The 25,791-nt window shown below is 40.2% G+C and overlaps 3 protein-coding genes across 6 annotated transcripts in view; 1 reads left to right on the top strand and 2 right to left on the bottom strand.

Annotated features, from left to right (window-relative positions):
* nbeal2 (neurobeachin-like 2) overlaps window positions 1-4,048 on the bottom strand; it is a 34,565-nt gene extending 30,517 nt beyond the window's left edge. For 2 of the 3 annotated variants that reach the window (XM_030749929.1, XM_030749933.1), the window contains exon 1: window positions 3,489-4,047. In XM_030749929.1, the coding sequence (XP_030605789.1) occupies window positions 3,489-3,563 (75 nt within the window). In that variant the 5' untranslated portion in view covers window positions 3,564-4,047. Of the gene's footprint in view, window positions 1-3,488 lie in introns of all 3 variants that reach the window. The other variant, XM_030749930.1, reaches the window with a different exon arrangement.
* Window positions 4,049-5,929: 1,881 nt separating this feature from the next.
* Window positions 5,930-13,694, top strand: ccdc12 (coiled-coil domain containing 12). Its single transcript, XM_030750349.1, has 7 exons — window positions 5,930-6,061; window positions 8,945-9,018; window positions 12,300-12,379; window positions 12,485-12,546; window positions 12,636-12,670; window positions 12,777-12,853; window positions 13,417-13,694. The coding sequence occupies exons 1-7, from the start codon at window positions 5,978-5,980 to the stop codon at window positions 13,494-13,496; spliced, it is 492 nt and encodes a 163-aa protein (XP_030606209.1). The 5' UTR covers window positions 5,930-5,977; the 3' UTR covers window positions 13,497-13,694.
* A 927-nt stretch (window positions 13,695-14,621) lies between these two features.
* On the bottom strand, window positions 14,622-25,418 carry LOC115794335 (kinesin-like protein KIFC3). Of its 2 annotated transcripts, none has more exons than XM_030749777.1 (21): window positions 25,183-25,418; window positions 23,098-23,379; window positions 22,750-22,869; window positions 22,466-22,562; window positions 22,169-22,326; window positions 21,805-22,057; window positions 19,924-20,096; window positions 19,546-19,611; window positions 19,161-19,298; window positions 18,877-19,074; window positions 18,482-18,655; window positions 17,938-18,085; window positions 17,697-17,827; window positions 17,462-17,573; window positions 17,207-17,388; window positions 17,023-17,127; window positions 16,809-16,939; window positions 16,595-16,715; window positions 16,375-16,504; window positions 15,930-16,159; window positions 14,622-15,826 (listed from the first exon to the last, which is right to left on the bottom strand). In XM_030749777.1, exons 3-21 carry the CDS (start codon window positions 22,846-22,848, stop codon window positions 15,701-15,703), a joined length of 2,772 nt encoding a protein of 923 aa, XP_030605637.1. In that variant the 5' UTR covers window positions 22,849-22,869; window positions 23,098-23,379; window positions 25,183-25,418; the 3' UTR covers window positions 14,622-15,700. The 2 variants fall into 2 exon arrangements, with proteins under 2 accessions (XP_030605637.1, XP_030605638.1); XM_030749778.1 differs by lacking the exon at window positions 25,183-25,418 and adding an exon at window positions 23,784-23,839.
* Window positions 25,419-25,791: the final 373 nt, after the last annotated feature.

The raw sequence follows: 25,791 nt of genomic DNA, 5'->3' as shown, positions 1-25,791 counted from the left end.
GCACTACGTCTAAAGGCTTTAATTAGTTCCTCAAGCTATAGACCACAGAATAATAACACACCATTTCTCTGCCAGAATTAATATCATACTGTATCCATAAATGAAAATGATGCTTCTTGTTCTTCACTTACATGCAGAAATATGGAGTATATATGAATGAAGGATTACTTCCTTTTTGATTGTCGTATCTTAACAGGCTAAAAAAACAAAAACAAACAAACAAACAAAACCCTGCTTTTTGATGGTTTACTGCTCCAAATCTCCAGATTATTCATTTACTTTGAAATGACAAGGAAGCAAAAAAATTCTCAGAAATGAAAGCTGGAATTTGAGGTTCCTTGATTTTGTTTTTCTCCCAAAAATGAACTTGAACATTTAATAAAGTGGCTGTTGATTAATGTTTTGTCAGCCATCTAATCCTGTTGATGTGTATATTGATGCTTTTGTAACAACACGAAGGCCTCTACCAGGCCTTTAACAAGGAATCAAACGGGTTAGTTAAACAATGTTATTATGTTCAGTAAATAGAATACTTGCTGCTCATTTAATCTTAACTGGACGAAACAGAGAACAGGGAAACATAAATGTAGCCTCTAGCAACTTATTACCATTGTTGCCAGTTAATCAATCAATCAAAAAAAAAACATTGTCAGAATTGTTGTTGAGAATTCACTGCACCAATATGGATATAAAAAATAAAGCAACCAAAACTGACAAACTCCTCTTTATGACTACACAAGGACTGGATAAAAAGCTCAAACATGCCCAAGTAAAATACCTTTTTGCATTTCTTCAGACAAGATCTGACAAGTTATGGAACAGTGAATAGATCAGACTGTTCTGTGTACCTCCATACCTGAAAGGATTTTATCATGGTCTTAAAATATTCTTAGATATGAGATATAAAGCACTGAAATTGTACCAGTAAGGCTGGCTCTAGAAGACTGAAGACACAAATACAACGTCCGTTGCACAAAAATCTTGATGTGCACTAACTATACCTTGGACACTTCCTGACAAAATGACAACAGCAAGCCCTGAAAACCAAGAACCAGTTTTTCAATAAATATTCTATCTTATATTTAAATTGCCTGTAGAGTTGTTTACTGATCTACAGTTTGTGATGGAATAATAGGAAGTTGCTATTGAGAAAATAATCAGCCTATTAATCATTGACTGCCTGTGTTTTTTGGAGTCACTTGCACAGAACACTTTTTTACCAGCTTTAGTAAAATATGGTACTCAATCGCAATGTCTATTAAACATTTTACATCAGTTCCTGATCTAAAGGTCTGGCAAGAAGTGTGATTTCTTGCACAGCTGGAGGAGGCAGACCTCCTTCATCAATGACAAGCCTGAGCAAGCTGCGCTTTCTAATGCAGGTTAAAGTCTGAGACACCATATTTGTTCAGCATACTGGAATGAATTGCTATGATGTATGAAGTCCACAATTTAAAGCTACTGAAAATTTGAGTACACAAGTTTTGGTGCTGTCAGGATGCATAAAGGGGCTGATAAATGAACAATATTTCTAAACAAATAAAACGAATATATCAGTGTCATAAACAGGGACATGCAAGATGCTTTCAGACTTAAAATGAGATGAGCTGCAGAGTATAAAGCAGCTGAGGGCTTATTTTACAGCTTTAACAAACCCCCCTGTTGAATAGAGTTTAGGTTTCTTGTCCACTTTGACTGATTTACAGCAGTCAATATGTTCTTTAGTGTGACAAATTACAAACAAAGTCTGAGTCAGAGATGGGTTGTGTCCAGTTAAAAAATGATATTGTCTGTGTCAACTTGTCTAACAGGCAGGTAACAAAAACACTGAATACAATGGCATGGTGCTGTTTGTAGGAGAGGCACGGTGATTGTTCTCTGTAGTGGTTCTCCTGCCTTTCTATGGCCCGCTGTGCTCCTCTGAGTCACATAAGGCGGTGACATTTAGGCTCAAATCAAACCCTGCTCAAGCAACGGGGTATGTCGTTTGCACACGTGCAAAATACACCTGCAAGAAAGCCACTCTTAAACCCAAAGAAAGACCATTAGAAACTTATAGTCCTTTTAGGCTTCAGGGCAACTGAAGAAAAGTGACATGGAGCCAATAAGCAGCTTAATAAGGAAGTGATCTTGCACACAGAGATGTGAGACAGCTGACAGAGCCAGATTCAGGGCAACCCCTCCCTACCTCACACACACACACACCCCAATGATTTGTTCTAGCAATGGATTGTGACAGCACCTACTACTTATTTTGTTTGTTGCATAATCAGAAAAGTTCAGTAAAATTACATGCAGCAGCAGGAGAGAGGGGAGGTTGCACGGTGGATTAGAAAACACACTTCCTCTGGGATCTGCCCAAAGTGACTACAATCACTACTTTGACAGTAAATGCTGCAAAAGGTGATACACTTTGGACCTTCATCAGTGATGCATTTAGGGAGCTTTTAAAAAAAAAAAAAAAAAAAAAAGTTTGTCTACCTTTGACTTCTGTCTTATGTCAAGTTCTGGGATATTTTCTAAGATTTGGGATTAAGCCATTAATTAAAACATCACTTAATGAAACATGAGACACTCTTTGAGAGGGCTTTACCACTGTCAAGGGAGCAGCCCTTTAGATCTGCTGCGCTGATCAGATACGGCGCCTGCAAACTTGGAAAGAACGCTTTTTTTTGTGTGTGTCCTCAGGCATGGAAGCAGATTGCAAACTCATTAAATAATAATACCCAACCAAACTGCTTTCCTCCTTCAAAAAAGGGACATGATATGAAAGCATATGCAATATTCTACTCCAGTTAATTTGTTTTCATCCATATTACCAATATATTACACATTAATAAACATCCAGAAACCTGAGATGCGCTCGCGCCTACAGGGGGCAACATTTGAGACCAAACTGCCATACAAAGCAATTTGACAGTCAAGTCAACGTGGAGACAGAAAAGCAATTGGCTGCTGCGTAGCTGCGCTGCTGGCAGCAAAACCTAAACATATGCTTCAAGTAATACGTGACAGTGTAATCTTCTAATGAAACTATTGATCCTACTGTGGTTTAAAAGGCGCATGCTTTCAGTGAGGAACACATAGGAAAGCAGAAACAGGAAGAGGAAGTAGGTTCAGTAACACCTGCATCACAGGTACAAGATCGAATACTCGAACAAGTAGTTAATCTGCTTCAAATGGCATATTTACGCATTGCTTTCAAACGGGGATGCCTTAGAGGCACAGTCATGTGACATAATATTATTTTATAGTGAGCAAAAGGCAGCTTCGGCCATTAATACAGCGTCACTGTAAAAGCAGGCTAAAAAAAAATAAGCGAGTTCCTGATTAAAGCTCAATTTACAGCCGGCGACACTTCACACAACACGAATGCAGCCCATGTCACAGAGTATAGCCATGTATTTCGGGGTCATGATATAAAGTTCAGTCAGGGGACCTGTGGCAACAACAGGTGTCACCCTCAGCTCTTCCGCACTTGCACTCACCTTTGTATAATATAACATCCACAGCTCGTACAGCCTTTCTTTCGATGCCATTCCGCCGCCCTTGTGGTTGCTCATGATTTCCTTTATTTTCTTTTACAAGATCATGAAACTGGTAAGGATGGTCAAAGCCACGGCTGTTTGAAGTTGCTTCCTACTGGCAGGAGGACGCGGCACGCTCCTGGGTGAACCATTCCTGCAAATTCGGGCACAGCAATCCCAGTACAATAAAATAAAATTTAGAAAAAGTGCTTATCAGTCTCGACAGACAAAGTTGTCAGAGTGACGTGAAAAAGCAAAACATGACGGTGTGAATGTGGCCGCGGTGCGGTCACTGCCCGAACTGTACAACCAGGAACAAAAATGCGTGGAAATGCATGTCTGGAGAAACACCCATGTCCGCATTTAGAGTGAGCTTGTTGCCGTATGATTCCTATTGGAGAGAGTTCCCACGGAAGCGACAGATGCCATCCGCTCAAGACCAACAAATTAATGCGCTGCCCCTGCGGATTCAGTCGCGAGCGGTGTACGGTCCTAAATGGTGTGTAATAAACAGGAGAAAATTATCACCAACTAGTGTCTCACTCTGTTATAAACACAAGAAATGCGGTGAAGAGTTCTCTGTAGATCATGCTCACAGGTAGGCTGATATTCTTAAAGATACACGCACATATGAACACAGCCTGCTCCAGGGCTGAACTGACTGACTGGCTGACTGACACGGAGAAGTAACGAATGTACTTTTTAAATTTATTTTGTCAAATATGTACAAAATCAATACAATAAATGCAAAGTTACTGAAAATGCCGCAGCATGTGTGTCCCACACAAGAAGACTGAGCGTGCAAACTCTGACATGACTGCTGAATACAAGGCTGCGTTGTGCAGACGATATAGGGGTGCTTAGTGGTTCCTCACGTGCATTCTATATTGTGATCTTGATGAAGAGGCACTGTGGATACTTTAGCCCTTTAAAGACTGAGCGGTTACATTGGTAAAGGTTCAAAACATTTACTCCTGCAAAAGTGTGCAAGTATGTGCAGCAAAGTTTAAACTGCAAAAAAGCATTCATGGTGAAAAAGGGTTTCTTCCAGAAAAAATAAATAAATAAAAACTGGAAGATGCATGACCTTCAACAGCATGTGTCTGGGTGGTTTTGCATGTAAATTGGGGCTCCACCAATACCTCGGCTGGACGATATTATCGGGCAGTATTGGCCTATCAGTATAACCTTTTTTTCTTTTTGAAGAACATAATGTAGAAAAGATGCCTGAGGATATTCGGAATTTTTTTTTTTTTTTTCCGGCAGCGTCACTCCAGCTACACTGTTAGTTACAGTACTCTGTGCACTTCATACAGCACTATAGCAGCGGAGCATGTGGTGGTGCAAAGTAAAGTGGGGTCCTAACGATTAGTAGGTAAATAGTTTGTGAAATATAATTCTGAAAGTTAATAAACACTGACCCAATTTCCCTTTTCAATTTACCCTCTAACATACCATTTATTTTAGCCCATATATTGATAATAGACTCCCTAAAAATCGTCATCCGCATCTGCCCCAAGAGTTGGGGTCTACATTTTAAACTTGCTGCCAGGCAGCAACCAGCCCATCTCAGAAAAACAAAAACTGTTCTGGAATGAGGCAAGTAAAATGAGAATATAAACAGCTAATGCATTACATTTATTGTTTACATATTTGTCTTTTTTAAATGTAAAATGCCCTTTGTTCAACATTGCAATAATAAATTGCAATTAATCTGTGGGCCTCCAGCATTACAGTAAATTAATATTTTTCCTGTCTCCTCTATACTGAATCCATCATAGAAGTATGTTTGTCTCTTGACTGAGCAATACATTTATTAGGTATTGCCAATTTATTGATTTATAAATATTATCTCAACAGTTTTGTGAACACCACCTTGGTAGTATCATTAACTCACTCTCGCACACTCTCGATCATTAGGAGGATAGACAGGGTGAAGCTCGAGGCAGCTGTATTACCATGGCAATGGCCTACATTCCTAACCAGGACCTGTCACTGGGACCATCAGCAGGCAGAACTGAGTACCAGTCTGTGTGATTTACTTTAATATAAAATATAGGTTTGTCAACAGCGTGGAAATAGACTGAAATTAGGCTTTTCAAAGGTAGCTTGTAAACTACTGAAAGTTAAATTAGTTCAATTACTTTACGTGACGATACAACCAACATAAAACCCGTACACATTATTTATTACGTTTTTATTTATTTATTTTTATTTATTTATTTGAGGGTGGGATTGTTGTAAACAGGAGCTTGATTTTTAAATAATAATCTTTCATATTTCATGTCAGTCTTATGGATGGTTGTAAATTAAAAAAAATAAAATAAAATAGCACACCAAATAACAAAATCACATGATGAAGCAACAGGCATTGTAATCGATGTGACTTTTTTGGCAATCAGGACTATGAATGGATTCCAGAACGAATCGAGCGGCGTGTGGATAAAAACATGGAGCAAACCGTTGGGTCACTTCAGGAGCAAGCTCTAAAGAGGAAAGAGAGGCTAAAGGCGTTAAGAGATAAACAGCTTCATGTAAGTTTTTTTGTAGCGTTGTCCATAATCTGGAAAATGTAACACGAGCTACAAAAACCCTGTGATTTTTGACGGTGAAGTTGCGTTAGCGGATTTAGCTTGTAGCTAATGTTAGCGTTACTGTGTGAAATCAGTCTTATGCTTAGCTCGGGGCTTTGTTAGTGAGCATGGAAGTTTCAGTAAATTCATTTAGACGTAAAGTTTAATATTTCATTGTTACTGTACTCCTGTGGTGTTTATTTATTCTAATCTCATTGGGTTGTTCTTGCAGTGTTATCTTACTTGTGTTTTAGTACAGGTCTTATAATCACTGTTAGTGTCGGCGTCGACAATAAAAACTGCTTCTCAAAATCAGCTACATCAGATACTGTACATTAACTACAATCAGCTATTTTATAGGTCCTTTACGGTACACTGCACAGTGCTGTGCAAAAGTCTCGAGCCACCCCTCATTTCATTTTTGCTTCCAAGGAGCCAGACTTTATTTTTTCCAGGCTTTTTGAAGGTTTTTCAAAGTGTTTCTTTGGACACTGACTGCTTTTAACTAATTTTCAGTCCAGTCCTTGTACATGAACCAGTGTTGTCAACACATAAGAGGCAACTTAAGAAAGAGTCTGTATTAAATTGTATCTTTAGGCACTTTGTTGCTAGCGGCCTGTTTTTGCAGCACAGTCTGGGAGGCACAAAGTGCTATTAGCCAAAAAACGTTGCCTATTTCCGCAGAAATAGGCATCGTTTTTTGGCTAATAGCAAATTGGTCAAGTGGAGAAAAAAGTAGATGTGGTAGGCCTAAAAAAAAGTATCTTCAGCAGATGAACAGTATCTGAAAGTCATGTCCTTAAGAATCAGGAAGTAATCCAGCAAAGACCTGACAGGATCTGAGATGCATCTGGCCCTTCAGCTGGTCTGTCTCTTATTTGGTGAAGCCTCATCAGAATTCTCAGCGGAAGGGTGGCTATCAAGAAGTCTTCTTTAGCAAAACAGGGAGAAAAGGCTGAGACATGCTGAATTGCACAAGAACTGGACTGAAAATCAGTGGCAACAGGCCCGATGGAGTGAGGAATCCTGACAGAGAACAGAACAAAAGACAGCCAACATCCAAAGAAGAGCTCTGAATGTCCTTCAAGCCTGGAGAACAATTCCTGAAGGATACTTAAAGGAATTACAAGAAAGCTCCATAAGAGAGTTCAGGCTGTGTTGAAGAATAAAGTTGGTCATACCAAATATTAACTTTCAAGCTTGTTAGACTTGTGCAAACTCAGTTTTTGCCTTATATATTGTATTTCCATGCATGTTTGCACATTTTCAATAAATCTCTGCACTTATTTTCACCTATTTTTTAATTTAAAAGGGGGGGGGGGGGTCAACTCTGCACAACTTTATCTACAGCTGGTTGTTCAGCAGCTTCTTCATTCTCTAGAATTCATCTTAACAAAAAATAACAAATAAATAAAACATTTCTTCATGACAAACTTCGGCCTTAAACAACTTTGTAAATCCAGAAATTGACTTGAGTACCACAGTATCAGTGAACCAGGTTTATTTCTTATCTGTTTGTGTTCAGCAACCTGACACCAGTCTGCTTTTATCAAGCCACTGAATTGTTGATGGGAGGCATAACAAACATCTACGATAAATAAATAGATTGTTTTTTGGATCTTGTTTCTTTGTAGCCAATAATAATGCACCGTAAATGGTGCTCACTTGTAAAATTAGACTTCCTGGTATAAAATGCTTTTTTTTTTTGAAGGGTGGAGAAATCTTAGTTCCAAAAAAAAAAAAAAAAAAAAACCAGCAGAAAAAACTAGATTGTGCTGAGCATACTTTAAGCAGTCTGTAACCAAACACACACTGTGTAGTAAGTTTAAATAGTGTGTTACACATGTTTGACATCATATCAGGTATTATCAAGACTGATGCTGTATTTGCTTCAGCACACCTTGGCTCTTGCACTACAGGACTTAGCAGGATGTTGCACCAGATTTTCTGTTGTTCCTCTGCAGGCCTGCTGTCTGTGTTGAACAACTTGAAGATTACACAATTATTGTCCTCCGCTGTGGCAGACTTTCAATTCTGGTTATGAATTCATTTTGCAACAGGAAGCCCCATTCAATGAGAAAGTTACTGTTTTGGACGCTGGATCACAACTTCCATCGAGCATGTGTTGAACCAAGCTATGCTATCTTTGCTAGCAACAACTGATAAATGATCATTGACATTCCTGAAGTCTGTAGCTGTTTTCCGTTTGTACTGCACTTCAAGAATGAGGCAGTACCCTGAATTGTTCTAGCAGGTGGTCAGGAAGTCTCTTCAGGAAAATGTACGCTGGGAGTGGTTTGATATCCTTTGTTACAAGATTTGACTTGGGGTCAATATTGTGTGTTCTGAATTTCTGCAAGCCTGTTTACAAATGAAAAGTTGCTTGTGGGACACTTTCTCAGATGCATTCTTGCACAGGTAACTGATTGTCATCATGACTAGAAACTAGATTTCTTACTTTCCTAATTTATCAGGATCAGTTTTCAAAGTTTATGTGCTCCTGAATAGGTCAGTGTCTAGAAATAACAAAGCTTAAAATGTAAAGTCATCATTTGACTCTCAAATGATGAGTTCTTGTTTTTTCTATGCAAATGTTAGCCTAAAGCACAAGTCTTCATAATACCAGATCTAAAATGGTGAAAGTGAAGGTATATACCACTGCATTTTGTTTATGTAAATAATTTAAACAGCACAATTTTCATGCTGATTTTCTTATTATATGATATAAAGTGATTCTTCAAGGCAGCTTGCAATAATTTTGCTAACTGCAGCCAGTTTTTACTATAAGAATGCAAAAATACTGAATTCAGGTAATGTCAGTAACTTTGATAATAATCTTAACAGGGGCGAGAGCGGGAAGATGGGGAGCCAGAAGAGAAAAAAGCAACACTAGAAGAGACCACTGAAGACAAACACAGGTTGGTTCACTGCACCTCCCACAATTTTTTTTTTTTTTAAATATTCATCATAAAAGCTTATCACAATTTCTCCGCTCATTGCTTACTGTTACACTCCCCTTTTAGCAGAGGCATTTTAAGCTATGCAAGCGGAACTGAAACTGACTCAGAAGTACATCATCAGAGCATTTATCTGCCCTTTATCTAGACACCAATGCATGTCTCAGTGCAGGTTGTGAAATACAGTATTTACACTTGGCTGTACTCCAGCTTTGTGCTATTAGCTGCTCAAATAACCTTCAGCTTATTCAACTTTGTGTGTTAGTTTGTAGGAAGGCGCAGCCATCTTTCCTGTCCTACAGAACCGTTTTTCCATTGTTTATATTTAATGACTGCACTGACGGCACTGAGGGAGTGCCTCTGTTTTTCCTCCAGTCCAACAGGGCAGATCTCTCTCATGAGAATGAAAATGGGCTCTTAACCCTACAGCTAAGTTAGACATTTGTCTGCAGTGAGAGCAAATTATTGCTCAATGTAGTCTGGGTTCTTTTTTTTTTTGTTTGTTTGTTTGTTTTTTGTGATTTTGCCTATTTGAAACCTCATCTTTAGCAGGGTGCCAGTGTAATGTATCTTAGGATTGGTATTAAAATTTCATGGGAGATCAAATTACTAAACTAAGGTATGAGGGAACAAAACAATCAAAATGTGTGTCCCAAGGTTATTCCAATTTTAATCTGTGAAAGCTTCACCAGTTTTAGAAGTCAGAATGAATTCATCGTGAGTGCAGAAAGCTTTTCGGCTTCCTGTGTGATAGCATGCATTCCTCCAAGCCTGTTCCACAAAAGGCACCAACCAAACCAAGCAGCTTTTCCTGTTACATCTTGTTAAGTGTCAGGGTGGTGGTGTTTTTTTTTTCTTCTTTTTTGTAGATAGGTAAGTAGATTTAGAGTTCTTAGAACTGGCAAGTTTTAAGAAAGTCTGAACCCAGAAATATCGTTGTTACATGTTAGTTTGTGCTTCTTTTTTTAAAAAATATGCCTAAATTAAAGGAGTGATGGTTGTCTGGAGTTATTTTTACTGGGGCGAATGAAGCAGGTAGCTTGATGGCAGTGTTTCAACACACTGCTGCACTTCCAGCTTCACCACAGTTCACTCTAAACATTTTTGAGAAGGCCTGACTTAGGCCAGAGCTCTGAATCTATCACAGGTTCTCTTTGATGCTACGGTGTGCTTGAAGTGGAAATGTGTAAACACACTCAAAAGGTTTGGAAGAGTAAAACTAAGAGACAGTTGGGAACAAAAAGCTTTTGAAGGGACAAATTTACATGAACTCTTTGTCCTGTTTTATTTTTCGTTCTGCTAAAGTGGGTGTGGGGGGTGTGTGTGTGAAATTAAACGTAGATATTTCAGTTCCCAGAAGGTGATTCCTGATACATTAGTGGGTTACAATTCCCTTGTGTGGTAGCACAGTTTGCCTTTGACAAAAGAAAAGTAAAAAAGTACCACAAAATCCCGGTGATAGACTGGCGACCCGCCCAGGTGTATCCTGCCTGCTCTAGCAGCCCCCTGATGTGGTTCTCAGATGATTACAATGATGAGGATGATGTTTCCTTTCTTCCCACTTTCTATATATTTTATGTCAATGTCTAATAATTGTATTGCAGTGAAATTTCCACTTAATGTTACTCCCCACAAGAATTATGTTCAGTGTTTTTATTTGCAAGTCAATTTAGCTCCACCCTTAAAATAAATATTATAATTAACTTTGTTCTGGATATTCTTGTTTTGACGCTTCTCCTCCCTTTCCTGCACCTCTGTACTTAAGTATTTAAGCATATTATATTGCAGTTTACTTATAGATTTGTTCAAGATTGTGCTGAATGTGTTCATGCTTCGTACATGCAGCAAAATCTTCTGGGGCTCTTTTATGCTTTTTAATAGTTAATCGTTGAAAGCTGTCAGCAAATGAGGGGAGAGAGAAGAGCGATGACATGCAATAACGTGAAAAACATGTTACTGTTGCTGTTTATGTGGTAAACCCCATAAACCCCAAGCTCCAGGATGCCCGAGAAACAACTTGATTCAATTGTAATTTTTTTTTAAGACATGTTGTGATTCCCTTTTGAAAGCATTTGTGTTTATTTCATCAATTTTATCTTATGAAGGCTGATGATAAATGACTTCTAGTAACCTTCAAAGTGTTATCTGGCTGCTAGGAACACATGCTGTCCTGCTTTTTTTCTAAAGCAGTTTATCAATTTATCTGCGTATTGCATTAGTTTTACTATAGTAACAGTGTTTCAAATAAAGATGACATGTTAAGCTCATTTCCAGAACCATATTTTTAGTTGTGGACTCTCCTACAATAGCTTTGCATGATTAACTTTTCCAAATAGTCACTACTCACCTTTTACTGGGCTTTAGTGTGCCCCCCCCCCCCCCCCCCCCCCAAAACAAATCATTTTTCCTTCCTCCACCCTTTCAGCCAACTTCCTTCTCATTGGCAGATTTTTGCAAACAAAAGATTTGAACAGCAGGCTGTGCTCTAAGTGTCCTCTTTTTATTTGTATTGTGTGCAGTGTAGAGAAGTCATTTTAATAAACGAACAGACTAACCAGTGTACTGCCCCCTTAAAATAGCTTCTTTGAGGTCTGATATGCTGGAGGAAAGATGTGTGAATTAAAAGTGAACCTCGGTCCTCCAACCACAGAACATGACTAGCATTCTTGACCATACCCATACAAGGCATTGGTCTGTCTATTGGCACCAGGAGTGTGATGAATGCATGAAGAGTGTACCCTCTCGAGCTTCATCACAAATCCACGTTAAGCTCAGAGCAGCTGATAACTCTCTTGGTCGGTGCTTGGGCGGACAGTAGTTTACCGCTGCCTCTGGGCCCTCGGTATAATCTGCTGAGATGTCAGCTGTGCTTGCCAACAATTCCTCCATGTGGAGTTGTGATGAAAGACGGAATAATTCAACATCAAGGAAAGAATTCCTCAGCTGTTTGCTGCTCTCCTGCCCGGCAGCAGGTGGAACATGTTAATCAGAAGTGTTCGCAGGAATAAAGAGGGACATTATACTCAACCTCCTTTAGACATTAGATGTGCAGCTGTGTAGGGATTGCAGATGGTCTTTTATGCTCTTTAGTCTCTGGTGGAATATATTTAGCTGCGCTGCCACCTCGTGGATGTCCAGAGTGGGGGGAACGGTATGAAAAGAGCATTTTAATCGATTATGAATTATGTACTGTTTCTACTTCTAATTGGTAGAATTGTGTTATCTGGTATTTTTGTCCACAGAGAACTGAAATTGAGGAATTACACTCCAGAGGATGAAGAGCTGAAGGGAAGGCAGGTGCCTAAAGCCAAACCAGCATCAGGTGACAAATCTTCAATAATCAACAACTTTTGAAAGACATTAAAAGTACCTTTTTGGTGTAAATGGTGGCATCATTAATCTAATGACACACATTCCTTGCTTGCAGTGGAAGATAAAGTAAAAGATCAGTTAGAGGCAGCTAATCCAGAGCCCATCATTGAGGAAGTGGTGGGTACTCCTGTGTAAATATTATTTTCTTCATTGAAGCATCTTTATCTGCCATGTTGAGGTTTTGTTTTTCCTTTTTTTTTCTTCAGGATTTGGCCAACCTTGCCCCAAGAAAACCAGACTGGTAAGAGATCTGTTTCAAAATAATTTTCCAAGCTGTAGAGTGCATGAAACCTTGGTATATTTTAAGGCATTTACTTAATAACTCTTTATTGTAATTCTGAATTTAGGGATCTAAAACGTGATGTGGCGAAGAAGCTGGAGAAGCTGGAGAGGAGAACACAGAGAGCCATCGCTGAGCTCATCCGTCAGTATTTCCTGTTTTATGTTGCTGCCTTTTTATCACAAATTTTTCATGAAGCCAGAGAGATAAAGGTGCCTGAGCTGGGTGTAGTTTATTAGGCTAATTGCTTTGTGGTTGCCAGACTCTATAGAGGCTTGAAGCCATCTGATAACATCAGAGGTGTGATTCCTCAACTGAAGAGTGATCCACTTTCTAAAAATAGGCAAAATGAGAGAACACATCACAGGTTTAACTCAAATAGGAGATTTCCCACATTTTTGTTGTGTGACACTGATTACTAATTGCGTTTATTTAAAGTACAAGAAGACTAGTTTTGTTTTATTGTGTACTAAAGACTGTGGTCTGTGTCTTTTATTTACTGTAGAGGATGTTATGTCCTCTGTGTGCGAGACATCACAAATATCAGATATATCCTTACTCATGGCCATCCTCCTCCTTTGATCTACAAGGCTGATTAAGATCTTAACTAGAGTATGGCAAACATTTTCTTACACGTATGATAAGAGGATGGAGTCAGTGAATGAAACTGAGCGTGTGTGTGTGTGTGTGTGTGTGTGTGTGGCCAGGCGATCGTCTGCGAGGCCATGAAGAGGAGCTGGCCGGAGCAGTTGGAGCAGTTGGAGCAGAAGCAGGAGACTCTGACTGAATCCGAGATGTGACAGAAAATAAGGAGACTAAACAGGGATGTCCGAGATTTACTGGAACTGTACAGTCACATTTGATGTGCATACAGAGGTGGCTGGTCCTTGGAGTACTTGGAGCTGTATATGAGTTTATTGGCGATGTATTATTATTAATGTAACTGCCAATATTTTGTAAAATTAAAATATTGTTTTTTAAATTGTTTATTTTGTTATATTTGCCTTTTAAAAAAGAGATGGATGAATAGTTGGGATATGTATAAGTTAGGACACTGTTAAATGTAACAAAACAAAATGCAATGATGTGCAAATCTCAACCCATTTTATTCATAGAACATAGAAAACACATCAGATGTTTAAATTGAGACGTTTTACGATTTCATGAAAAATATGCTGGTGTTTTAATTTGATGGGGAGCAACATGTCTCAAAAAAAAAAAAAAAAACTTGAGACAGGGCTGTGCATACCACTGTGTAGCATCACCTGTTCTGGGAACTGAGGAGACCAGTTGCTGGACTTGATGGATTTTCAGTAAATAGTAAAACATCTGTTTCAACATTTGATATATTTTCTGTTATATTGTAAACAAATATGGGTTTAAAACTTGCAAATCATTGTATTTATTACATTTTATACAGAGTCCCAACATTTTTAGAATTGGGGTTGTATTAAAAAAAGATTATAAAATGCACAATTACTGGGTAGAAACAAACAATTCATAAGACAGTCATGGCAAAATACTAGTGTATGTATGGAGGACCAAAACTGCCAAAATCATTGTTTGCTAAATACCCCCCCCAACAAAACAAAAAAAAAAAAGAACTGAGGCTTTTCACACATGAGCATGAATGATTGCACCTCTGTGTTAGCCCTACAACAGACTGGTGATGGACCCCACCTCTCAAAGATGGATGGATATATGCATTTTTATGTATTCAAATGAGAGGGCTGTCAGTTGTATGTTATTTGCACCTATTGGTTGGTCGAACCAGGCTCATAACACAAACGTTTGTCATCATTCAAAAGCTCACTAGAGAAATACTTGAGTATACTTAACTCAGGATTAAAACACTAACTTAAGTAAATGAGGAGAATTAGTACAATGGTATATAAGTACAATTTATACAATATATTTTTGGTGCATTTAATGACATGAATTTATTGTACAACAGAGAATCCAAATGGAAATGACATAGCAAATGTTACTGGGCATCAAATAAGAAAGAGAACACTTGTTAAATGCACATTTATTCAGAAAATGTTCTGAATATCCATCATTTAGTGACACCTAAGCACTCATGGTAGTTACTGCAACATTAATATCTTGCTACATTTGATTCAAAAGTTAGTTTTGAATCAGTGAGTGATCACATGACAAACGGTTATGAACAATAAGCTGTATTTTTGGTATGACATTCACTACTGATACCTATTGCACGCACCTGAACTGAAATGCTCCTATGCTTTCACAATAAAGTGCATCTTCTTTTCAATAGGCCCACACCGTCTCCTCGAGAAGGAGGATATTGCACAGTTGATCATATTAGCAGACTAATACAAGGCCACCTGCTCCCTTCAACAGCTTCCCTCTTTTCACAAATCTCTATGAAAGCACTAAAGAGAAATTCAATCACTGCCCATCTAAAATTCACACAAAAAAAAAATACACAAACATGTGACATAAATGTCATTGATATGGTTAATAGCCCATAATAGAATCTCCTACACACTACAACCTTCAAAAATATACCACAAACTACAGACATTTATATGACTAATACTGCAAACAGGTGAAGTGCTGATACTCTGGAAGCTTGTCAAACCTGGATGAACATGATGTCGCTCTAAACACTGATGACTGCAGGACATGACAGATCCTGGATTTTTGCATTTAAGAAACTGAGATAGGGTGGTTCAAGGAAGCATCAAAGTGAAAGGAGTTAGATGGTGTTTTGGCACTCGGAGTGGAGGAATAAATATTCCTGCATGCAGATTTTTTTTTAATAATAAAGGCTTAACAGAAGCAGAAAATGGCAAAGCGGAGACTAAAATTCTCAATACTCAACCTTGATTGCAGGGTGGCATTTGGTGCCACGTAGACGTCCGCAGATTTAGCCCTTGAGCAGAATTGCTCTTAATCTTGTTGATACCATGGAGTTATAATTTGCTGGTACTGATTGATTCATTCATTGCTAGTTATTCAAGGCTGTCAGTCACACTGTCCTCCGCCAGATTCAATCTTCCTGGCTGCAGGACCCAGTTCCACCTTGCACACCCTCTGAGCAAACTTCAGAGAGCACAAGGTCTCTCCCACATTGCTCTCCAGAGCAGAAACCTTTAGTAAAACAATTTAAACAAAATGATCCTCGTTATGAGAACATACATTTACTGCAAATGATCATGAAAGGTAACAAGTAGGACTGGAGCAGCAATCTTACCTGCACCACCATGACAGTCTTGCTGCCCTTTCCCAGGGAATCTTGCAATAAATAAGTAAGGCGGGAGTTCCTGAAGGGGACGTGAGTCTGCCGAGCCCTAAGTGCCTGAATTACGTCTCCCAGTGCCAGCAAAGAGCGGTTAATATTCTGGGCCTCTTTCAGCCTCTCTCCCTCTGCACCAGACTTCCACACCCTCTCCGAGCCAGCCAGGTCCACCAGGTTCAACTTGCCTGGGGAGTGAGAAGTAAATTCAGTAATAAAGAGAGTCAGTCCTACAAAGACTTGCCAGATGTTTCTCTTATATGTTTCTTTCCCCAGTGATACCCGTGTGAATGAGACAGTTTTAAATGACAAGTTCCCAGTCTGCCCCCAGCCCAAAATTTAAATTGGGTATTAGACTGGGTAAACTTTCCATCTTGAAGGAGAAAATGCATTAATAACTGACCTGTGGTTTTCGAACCAGTGGCGAGGTCAGTGCCCTGAACAGTGATAGAAAGCAGAGCGTGGGAGCGGGAGCTGTGCTGGTTCATTTGAGTGCCAAAGGTAATCCTGTTCCTTCGAGCTGTTGCCAAAATCTGGATTAACATGAAATCAGTTAGCATATGTGAAATAGCATCAGTGTGGATGTTTACAAAAAGAAATAAAAAAGGGAAACCTTTTCTTACCTTTTTGATGTGCTGAAAGCTCTTAACTTCGATAACCCTGAGACCCGGCACATGCAGCTGTCCTGTTCCGTCCGGGTTGATCTTTATGTCCAGTTTCTCTCCATCCTTACTCAGCAGGTCTCTAAAATACAAAATACAAGTAGCAACATCGAGTAGTGGTAAATCTTATTTAGCTAAGACTCTAGCAAGAAGAGACTCTAGAGGAAGTCTGTACCTTAGCACCTCATTGTAGATCTCCACAGAGCTCACTGTGACACTGTAAGACCACATGTCCTTCCTCTCCTCAATCTCACTGAAAAGATGTTTCAGGGCTCGCTGGTTGATGCCTGGGTTTTCCACAGTACCCTGGAAATCAAAGGGTACTTAGTTTACATTTTAAACCCGTAAATATCTGATATGAATAGTATCTGCAATAATCAGTATTTTACCTCCATAGTGTAGGTTTTTCCAGAGCCCGTCTGTCCGTAAGCAAATATGCAGACGTGGTAGCCATCGATGCAGGACGTGACAAGAGGTTCAATCTCCTGAAAGACCTGATGAAACCAAAATAAAGGTTAGCGGTCTTATTGCTGTACAACAATGCTTCCTCCTTACACGTGTACTGGTTACTACCTCTTCCTGCGTGGACTGTGGGTGGAAGACTTTGTCCAGTTCAAAGATGCGAGCCTTTCCTTTACTCAGCACAGTGAGGGAGGACTCGTTGTTGGGGTCTGCCGTCACGACCACAGAGTGGCCCTCCTCGTGCTGGTCCTCCTTCAGCACCGGCTTCACACGACACAGCACGCGAATGTTGCCTGCACATAGGGGGCTCGCTCAGTGACACAGATTTTATTTTCTGCAGCCAATTTTATCTTTTCATTGTTATACCTTTAAGCTCCACCAACTGCTCATGATACTTCCTGCGCAGTGCGACCTCTTTCCTATATTTCTCCAGGAGATCTTTGTTGGCTTCAGACATCTCACTAATAGCGGCTGAAATCTGCAACACAAAAACAAAGAAACAAACAAAAAAAAACTTCCGTCACTACACTTTTGATTTGGTCAGATAGGCAAATTGATGAAATACAGTTTTCAAGGCATGATGTAATGTCACACTCCACACCTGTTTTTTTGCTTCATTGATAGCTGCTCCGTAAAACTCTGAGAAATTTCGGACCTGGCTCCTCAGACTGGCATAGTCTGTCTTCATGGAGCGTAAAGTTGGAGGGAGTGCCGTCAGACGCTTCTGTAAGCCTGACAAAATGCAAAGAAGTCCACATTCAAATCCAGGTTGTGTTTTTCTTTTTTTTTTTTTTAAATGCGCAGAAACCAAGATTTCTTTGTCTGCAGGTTCAGTTACTCACTGAAAAATTGGTCCTGCAAGTTTTGGAAGTGTTCTGCCGAGCAGTTTGCAGCAGCCTTTACAGCCTCCTCCTTCCTCTCCTCCAAGTGGCCAATCTCTTTCAACAGTTCCTCCTTCAGTTTGCTGATTTCTCGTTCATACGCCGCAATCTGTACGAGGTTAAGCACAGCAGTTTGTCAGCTCAGTCGGCTCTTTATTAGTTCCATCAGTCAGTGAAACTGACTGATGAAGCAACATGGAAGCAACATGGAAACATTCTCCTTCTGACTTTATCTATCTTTTGATGATGTTTTATCTAAACAGGGTTTTTTTATTTACACCTCTGGAGTTCCGACCCCTTTATTTTTTTTTACCATTTGGAGCTTGTTGCCAGATTTCTTGACTCTTAGTGGCCAACAGCCAACAATAATTAACTCGTTTTTTTTCAGTTGTTGCTGCCTGCGACAAAAGCTCAAAAACTGGTGGAGCTCAATTATTTACATATAAAAACACAAGCGATACACACCATGGATACTAGTATAAATTGTACTGCCTGTGTATGTCACCTTGTGCTGCAGATTACAGCTGTATTCATCTGACTTCCTGATGTGTTCCTCCAGCTGTTTGCACCGCTCGCTCTGACTGGACAGCCTTTCGGACAACAGCTCATTCCTCTGCCTGGCTTTGCTTAGCTGCTTTACTGTGGCTGGTGATTCCACCTCCACAGTCTGTGTGACATACTGGGAGAGAAGCTACATCAAGTTAGAGACATTTTCTCTAAAATAACATAGAACAATACTGTCAGTACACCCAGTTAAATTATCTACATTATTCCTTCTTTACATGTGTGTCTCCACTCAACAATATAACTATGAAAGCATTTCTATCATTTCTTGATCATCTTAAAAGTCCCCGGCCAATGTTCAAATCCATTTCAAAAGCCCTTTAAGAGAAGGTTTACCTTAATAACTGGCTCCTTGCCTCGCTCTCGATCCAGCTCCAGCTGTAGCTCTCTCACTCGGTCCTCTCGCTTCCTCAGCTCCTCACCTCTTCTCCACTCGCTTTGTTCACTCTGTCGCTCCATTTGTGACAGCTGCTCAGCCCGCTGCTGTAGGGACATCTCCAGCTGCTGCACTCTGCTACGGAGGTTCTCGTTCTCCTAAAGCAAAATCAATTACAAGTGTAAGAAGGTCTAAAATGAATGTCTGTCATCAGTTAGCACTCAGCTGTGCTGGTGCCTCTCACCTTGATGAGCATGGTGCTCGACTGGGAGGGGATGGTTGAGAGCTGCTGCAGGAGGCCTTGAGTTACGCTCAGGCTCTGTTTCAGACTCTCGTTCTCTGCTGACAGACACAGCACCCGTTTTTCTGAATCTGTGGCTCCCTGAGGACATGAAAGATAAGGCTGAGGACAAGTATAACGATAACAAAAAAATCTAAATAAAACTGTTCATGTTCCAATAAATCATTATACTGTAGATCAGTGTTGCTTCGGTAATTATTAATTAGTGTTTTGCACAAGGCAAGTTGGCTATTTTTAGTCTAGTCGTGGGGCAGCTTTGCTGTAGAAGCGGTCAGTCACAATGACTTGACAAATGATTAAATCAATAGTTCGATAGCGCGGCTCTTACTGTGGCCGTTCTCAGTCTTGACAGCTCCTCCTCACGCTCCTCGATGCAGCTCTTCAGCTCATCAATCTGCAAAATTAGAACAGTTGTAAAATTGTTTTTTAGAATACAGAAATATAAATCTCAAATTTATTTTTATTAGATGTACTATAATGTGAAATTATCTCTTTTTGATATATTTCCTATGCATATCATTTTTAAAAAAATCTTTTATATATTTTGTGATATATCTTCAGAGCTCCGACCACAAAAGGAGCATAGGATGGTTAACACAACAATAACATAGCACCTGAAAGGTTGCATTTATGAACACATTCATATTTTTCATAGATTTCAGGTGGCATTTATACTTCTAGATACAACTAATAAGCAGGGGTTTACCTGGTGTTGAAAGGCTTGTATACGAGAGTGTCTGTCCCTTTCTTTCTGCTCCAGCTGTGAGTGCAGCAGACGGAGTTCTCCTCTCAGCCTGCTCCTCTCACCCTGCAGGCCGTACAGAGACTGCACCAGCCTGTGAACCCCAGCTTGTGCCCCTTCATCGCTGCTAGACTCACCTGGTGGACATAAATAGCAGCCATTATAATCATCAGCCTAAGTGCATAAAAAATGAACAAAAAAATGCACTTAAAGTTCTCTCACCCACCACGTCAAAGATGCAACAACTTATAAAAGAAACCTGTTGTCCAACAGGAACCTGAGCCGCGTGCCCAACAGTGCTTAATCACTTTCCTCCTCCTCAATGATTCATCGGGCTCTGTCACATCTGATTTTCATTGTGGGGCTCTTTGCTAATTTTATCAACACGTTATGTCAGATTTCATGGCTGTTTCGCAAAGAGATGATGGTGCCAGATAGAAAAAAAATGGAGGTGAGGTTACAGCTGTGGATTGGGGTGCTGGCGTTAATGTATTGGCAAGCATTGGAGTCTCCAGAAGTACTAAAATAACCACTCAAATGGTGCAAGAAAATTTAGGGTAAATTTGGAATGTCATCCAGATAGAGGGCAAACCATTCAGTTCAAATACTCAATGAAAGATCACAGTCAAAAATACAAACTGGTTGACATGCTGCGCATCCAAGAGGCACAGAACCAGTCCTGCATTACACTAAACAAACAAACCAGACAGACCTGTAACCCTGGGACGTGGGCCTTGGGCTATTTTTAGTCCAACACGTTTACACGTGCTGCCTTGCATGTGCCAGACCTTGTAAGTGCATTTGCAGGAAGTAAAACAGCACTAACAGCCCTGTTTTATTCATGACAAAGAGTCACGGAGTCGCTATCCAAGTACCACAAAGACTCACCACATTCTCATCTCATCATATCTTTATGCAGAAACTAAAGAGAGTCAGCATTCAAGGCCCTCTGCTTAAACATGCCTATTTACAGTGGTGCATATAATCTGGTGTGGCTTATCATACATATTGAGGTGATTGTCTGAGGTTGTATAAGTGAGCCTAAGATCGGGGATCTACAGTTTCACACAGCTGTTAACAAGCTAAACATATGCACAGTGACAAGAGAGAGAATGCATTGCTGCTGGTAGGTCTGCTCTGAGGTCAAAGAGCCATCTGGTCAAATCTGAAGCACAGCAGATACAGACACCTAAAGCAGTGTTTGTCTGGCCTCTGTGACATCATTAACGCAAATGTCTTACATCCTTACAAATCTAATGAGCCTGTGCTTCTGTTAAAGTGCTGCCTAGCATGTACTCTGTGTTCCCAGTTAGATAAAATCCAGTTCTTTTCTAATGCTGGGTAGGTGGACAAAGACACACACCCACACCAAATGCAACTGAACTACACAATACCCCATGACAATAAAGAAAAACCTAGTCTCCACCCTTTAAATCTCCCTTTCTCAATCCTCTTCACATTTTTAAACAGTAATGGAATATTGCTGAATTTCCTCCACTGTAAAGGAGAGAACAAACCTGTCTCATATAAAATACATAACCCAGTGGCATAGTCCTATTATAACAAGTATCCAGCAAAGGCTTTTTTCATTCATTGTTGTGTTAATTCATCTTCTGATAATCTCATTTTACCCAGTCTGGAGTCTCATAAATCCACCTTCAGACTCCGAGCTACTGGAAGGGGTTATTAAAGCCCCTTGACCTCTTCTTTTCTCTTTCTTACCACACACACTCCATCCTAATAGACAGCCATCTTATGTTCCCCTTATTTTCCCTTCCCCCATCACTTCTCCCCCCCCCCCTCCATCACGTCTCCTTCTCTCCAACCTCATCCAAGCTCCCTCACCCTCACTCAATGGACTGGGACACTGTTGCTGGCTGATGGCCTCCTCCAAGCTGCTGATGATGCTGTTCTTGTCCCGAAGACGTTGGCGGTAGGAGGCTCGGAGGGCCTTCATCTGACGGCGGTGCTGGACTCTGTGTCTCTTTAGCTGGACCCGGTACTGGTCAGCCTGCTGTTGCAGCTGCTGGAAATGGGAGTACTGCTCCAGAAAACTCAGCAAGTGGGACATCACTGCTACCAGGGGAGACTCTGCCAACTATGCAGCAGGGAGCACATACACACAAAAGCTTAGTAATGTACAGAATGTCCCTGTTTTGGAAAGTTGAATTCATGTTATCCTGTCCTACATCAGGTGGACGCTTGTTACCTTTCCTGCTGTTTCGAGCTGAACCTGGGAGGCTCTCCTCTTCTCAGCATCCTGCTTGAAAGAGAGAAAAGCAGCCAGAGGAGTGCATGCTGGGATTTCAGGGGCATCTTCCTTGTCTTCATCGCTCATTTCCATTTCATCACTGTCACTGCTGCTGCCTGGATGATATCACATCACATAAAAAGACAGAGTTAAGGAATGTATGTAATGATTAATCACTTGGTAGAAAATCATTCCTAAATACATTTCATATGTGATTAAAAAAAAAATGCTCTGAAAGTCTATTTGAGCACCCACTTGATTCACTAAAGCGAGCACAAGCTTTTTTTCCCACACTGGGGGTGTAGCCATCTCTCCTCTTGCTCCCTGTTTCCATGGAAACAGGTCCTGGCTCCTGAGCACAGTATCATATATTGGAGTCAGACAGTAACACAGCAGACATGCATACAATAGCACTGAATAAAACACCAATATGTTCATCTTTTTTGAGCGAGCCTATGGCCTGTATGTTCCCCCCCATTTATTTATTTATTTCTTGGATAGAGGACCCCCGAGGCTGGACATGATGTGGCTAGACGTACGTCTGGGGAATCTCCACACGCCCCTTCCAAGGCTTCCTCCTCCTCCTTCTTAAAGACAGTGTAGAAGATGTAGACCAAAAGGGAGTAGAAGGCATACATTTCCACGCTGTCCAAGAGTCTCTATAGATGACAAACTCATTAATGACACACATCTTTCCAAAGATGGAGAAAAGCTAAATTCTGTTTTTGTACCTTTATACTAATAAAACATTGAAGTAAAATGATTTTCAAAGGTTGCATAATAAGAAATCCAGTGCAGACACACAATGACTTCTCCAGAGGTGAAACATTATTTTTATTATAACAATCCCTCCATTCCATCGCAATAAAATGCTTCGGCTTCTTTACCTTATCAAATGAATTCTCCTCTTTGGTGTCGACTATCCGACATTCCAGTCATTTGTATTCCACTTTCACCCTCCATCTGTGTTCTCAGTGATGACTCTTCCCATGCAGTTCTTGTTCTCGGAGCTGCAACAGCATCTCAGAGCTGTGTGCAGCACCTCTGTGGCTCCTTCCCAGCCGTCCTCTCCTCTCTCCTCCCCTTTCTCCACCTCCTCCTTTTCTCCACTTTGCTCCTTCTACAGGCTGCATCTGCAGCGAGCATGCTCAGTGCAGTCTCCCAATGCGCTGCAGTGTTGAAATGACAGATACAGACAGTTATGGAGACAAATTGAGGTGGTGAGGTTGATGCTGATACCAGCGGCCGCAGCCAGAGGTGAGAAGTAACATAAAAGGTGCGTGTAAAACATAGAAGCTGCAGCATTCTGCATCTGAAAATATCAGGACATTTTCAATTACTAAAAGTGGCATAACAATGATACATGGTATAAAAGTAAGACGGCTGTAAATTACATAACCTTTTTTTTTTTTTTTTTACATATTTATATAACAAGTTAAATACAAAATGCCACACTTCTAAACTGCCCCAAAACCCCCCCTGAAAACTAAAACATTAAGAAATGATACGATTATCATGACATTTTGGACTCCCCAAACTCACAAATTCCCACAAAATGACTTATCGTGTTCACCTCTGCCCTGAAGACTGACATAAGCACTGTCCCAGAAAAAGGGTCGGAGCCACAGATGCTTGTACACATACTGCAGAAAGAAGAAGTGAAAAAAAAAAAAAACTGCTGAGGCAGCTGCTCACACCCCTGAAATCCCGAGGGAGACTCTGCAGCGTCCACTACAAATCTCTATAAAGAACATCAATATCTCACAAGGACAGCCTCATAGGAATGAGGGTGGTTTAAACAGATAAGGTCATTTAAGGTAACAAGACAGTTGTTACAAACCAAGAAAGTATTTATTTGTGGGGTTTTTTTGTTTTAGTGAATTGATAAGAATCAAATAGTCATGATTAGGTTAAAACCAGGCCAAAATCTTCATCCACTGCAGGTTTTTTTTTTTTGTTTTTTTTTTTAACACAAATGCTGCTGAGACTGCAGAACAAACATCATCCAGCACTAAAACCGTTAGCAGAGAGATGTGAGCAGAGTGTTAATGACAGGAGAAGCATGCACTAAAATGATCACATAGGAAATGCAAATACCCAAATGTCGTCTTTAAAATAGACAAATTTCACACAAACATCTAAAAAAAAAAAAAAACAGGGGGGGGGGGGGGGGGGGGGGTAGATGCAGAGGTGAACACAAATGGCCTTTTTTCCATATTTTGGAACCTTTTAATTTCATGCTGAACAATTTGCCCATCTTTATTATTACTACTACTATCATTTAATCCAGAATCATTTCTTAAATGTTTGGAAATTCCTGTAACACATCAAATCAACAACTTGACTTGATTTTGTATTTTTAAGCACATACATGTAACTCAACGTGTATGTACCAGGATAAATAGTTAATATTTCTATAAATCACAGCACCAATTAACTATTTTGTTAACAGCATTATTATCTGTATGTGATCCAATAAACACTCATGTATAAAACCATAATATCCTTTAGTACATGTGATCTCTGAGGTAAAACTGGTACCACAGCCTAACCCCCTTACTCATTTCATCTATCCTCAATTCCTCTCCTTGCGGGGTGAGGGGAGGCAACAGGTATTTAATGATATGAGACATCCTCATCTCAGGGACCTTCATTTTAAAGTAATTTAAGTTAACTATGTTTGACAAAACTTCTTTGTTATAGCCCAACTCCAGCTCCAGCTCAACTTTAAGAGCTCAGATACAACAGTGCTCATGAAATGTTCTTATTTGGGGCCGCTTTCAATACAAATCACAACACGACACAATGTGACAGGATATTATACCTTTTTTAACACACACACACACACACACACACACACACACACACACACACACACACACACACACACACACACACACACACACACACAGAGTGTATGGCAGAAAGTTAAATAACTGAAACAAACATGAATAAAAGAATACTCCTCTCACTGTGGTTTGTATATTCCAGCTGTGCTCCATGACTCGTTTATACAGTGAAACACATCTGTGCATCTTTGGTTATAGCTCCTCTTGCAAACCTCATTTCTCCTCTATCCTTCAGGAATCTATTTAGAAATTGACGTCCTTCAATATGGGGTACTGAGATCAACTCAGGCAGGTGGACGGAGGACAGAGGAGATGCAGCCTGCAGCAAAGCCCCATGTGTCCAATTTCCACTTTTTTTCAGTTTGTAAGTCACCCCTGTCACAGTCATAAATACCTAGAGAATCAGTGCGATTACAGAGATCCAACAGAAACTCGCCAAGAGCAAGAGTTGAGGCCCAACAGCCTATCGACAGTGACCCCTTTAAAAACAACTTCATCAATTCCTCTGTAGCAGCTAGAAAAAGGAGAGGAGCAAAAGTTTCAGTTCCAACCCTCTGAGCCAGCAGCAAAGGGAGACTGAGGGCCATGCCACCAAAGGCCCCTAAACTATTACCAGCAAACAGACAGGCAGCAGGACAGGGACAACAGGCTCAGACAGTGAGTCAAAATTGTGAGAGTATCAGCTGAGAGTCCGAGCAGCAAGCAGGAGCCACACAGGAGAATATGTGCCAT

Source organism: Archocentrus centrarchus, chromosome 16 (assembly GCF_007364275.1).
Source record: "Archocentrus centrarchus isolate MPI-CPG fArcCen1 chromosome 16, fArcCen1, whole genome shotgun sequence".
In the NCBI taxonomy this organism is placed as follows: Eukaryota; Metazoa; Chordata; class Actinopteri; order Cichliformes; family Cichlidae; genus Archocentrus; species Archocentrus centrarchus.
This window is presented reverse-complemented; position numbering and strand designations above follow the sequence as displayed.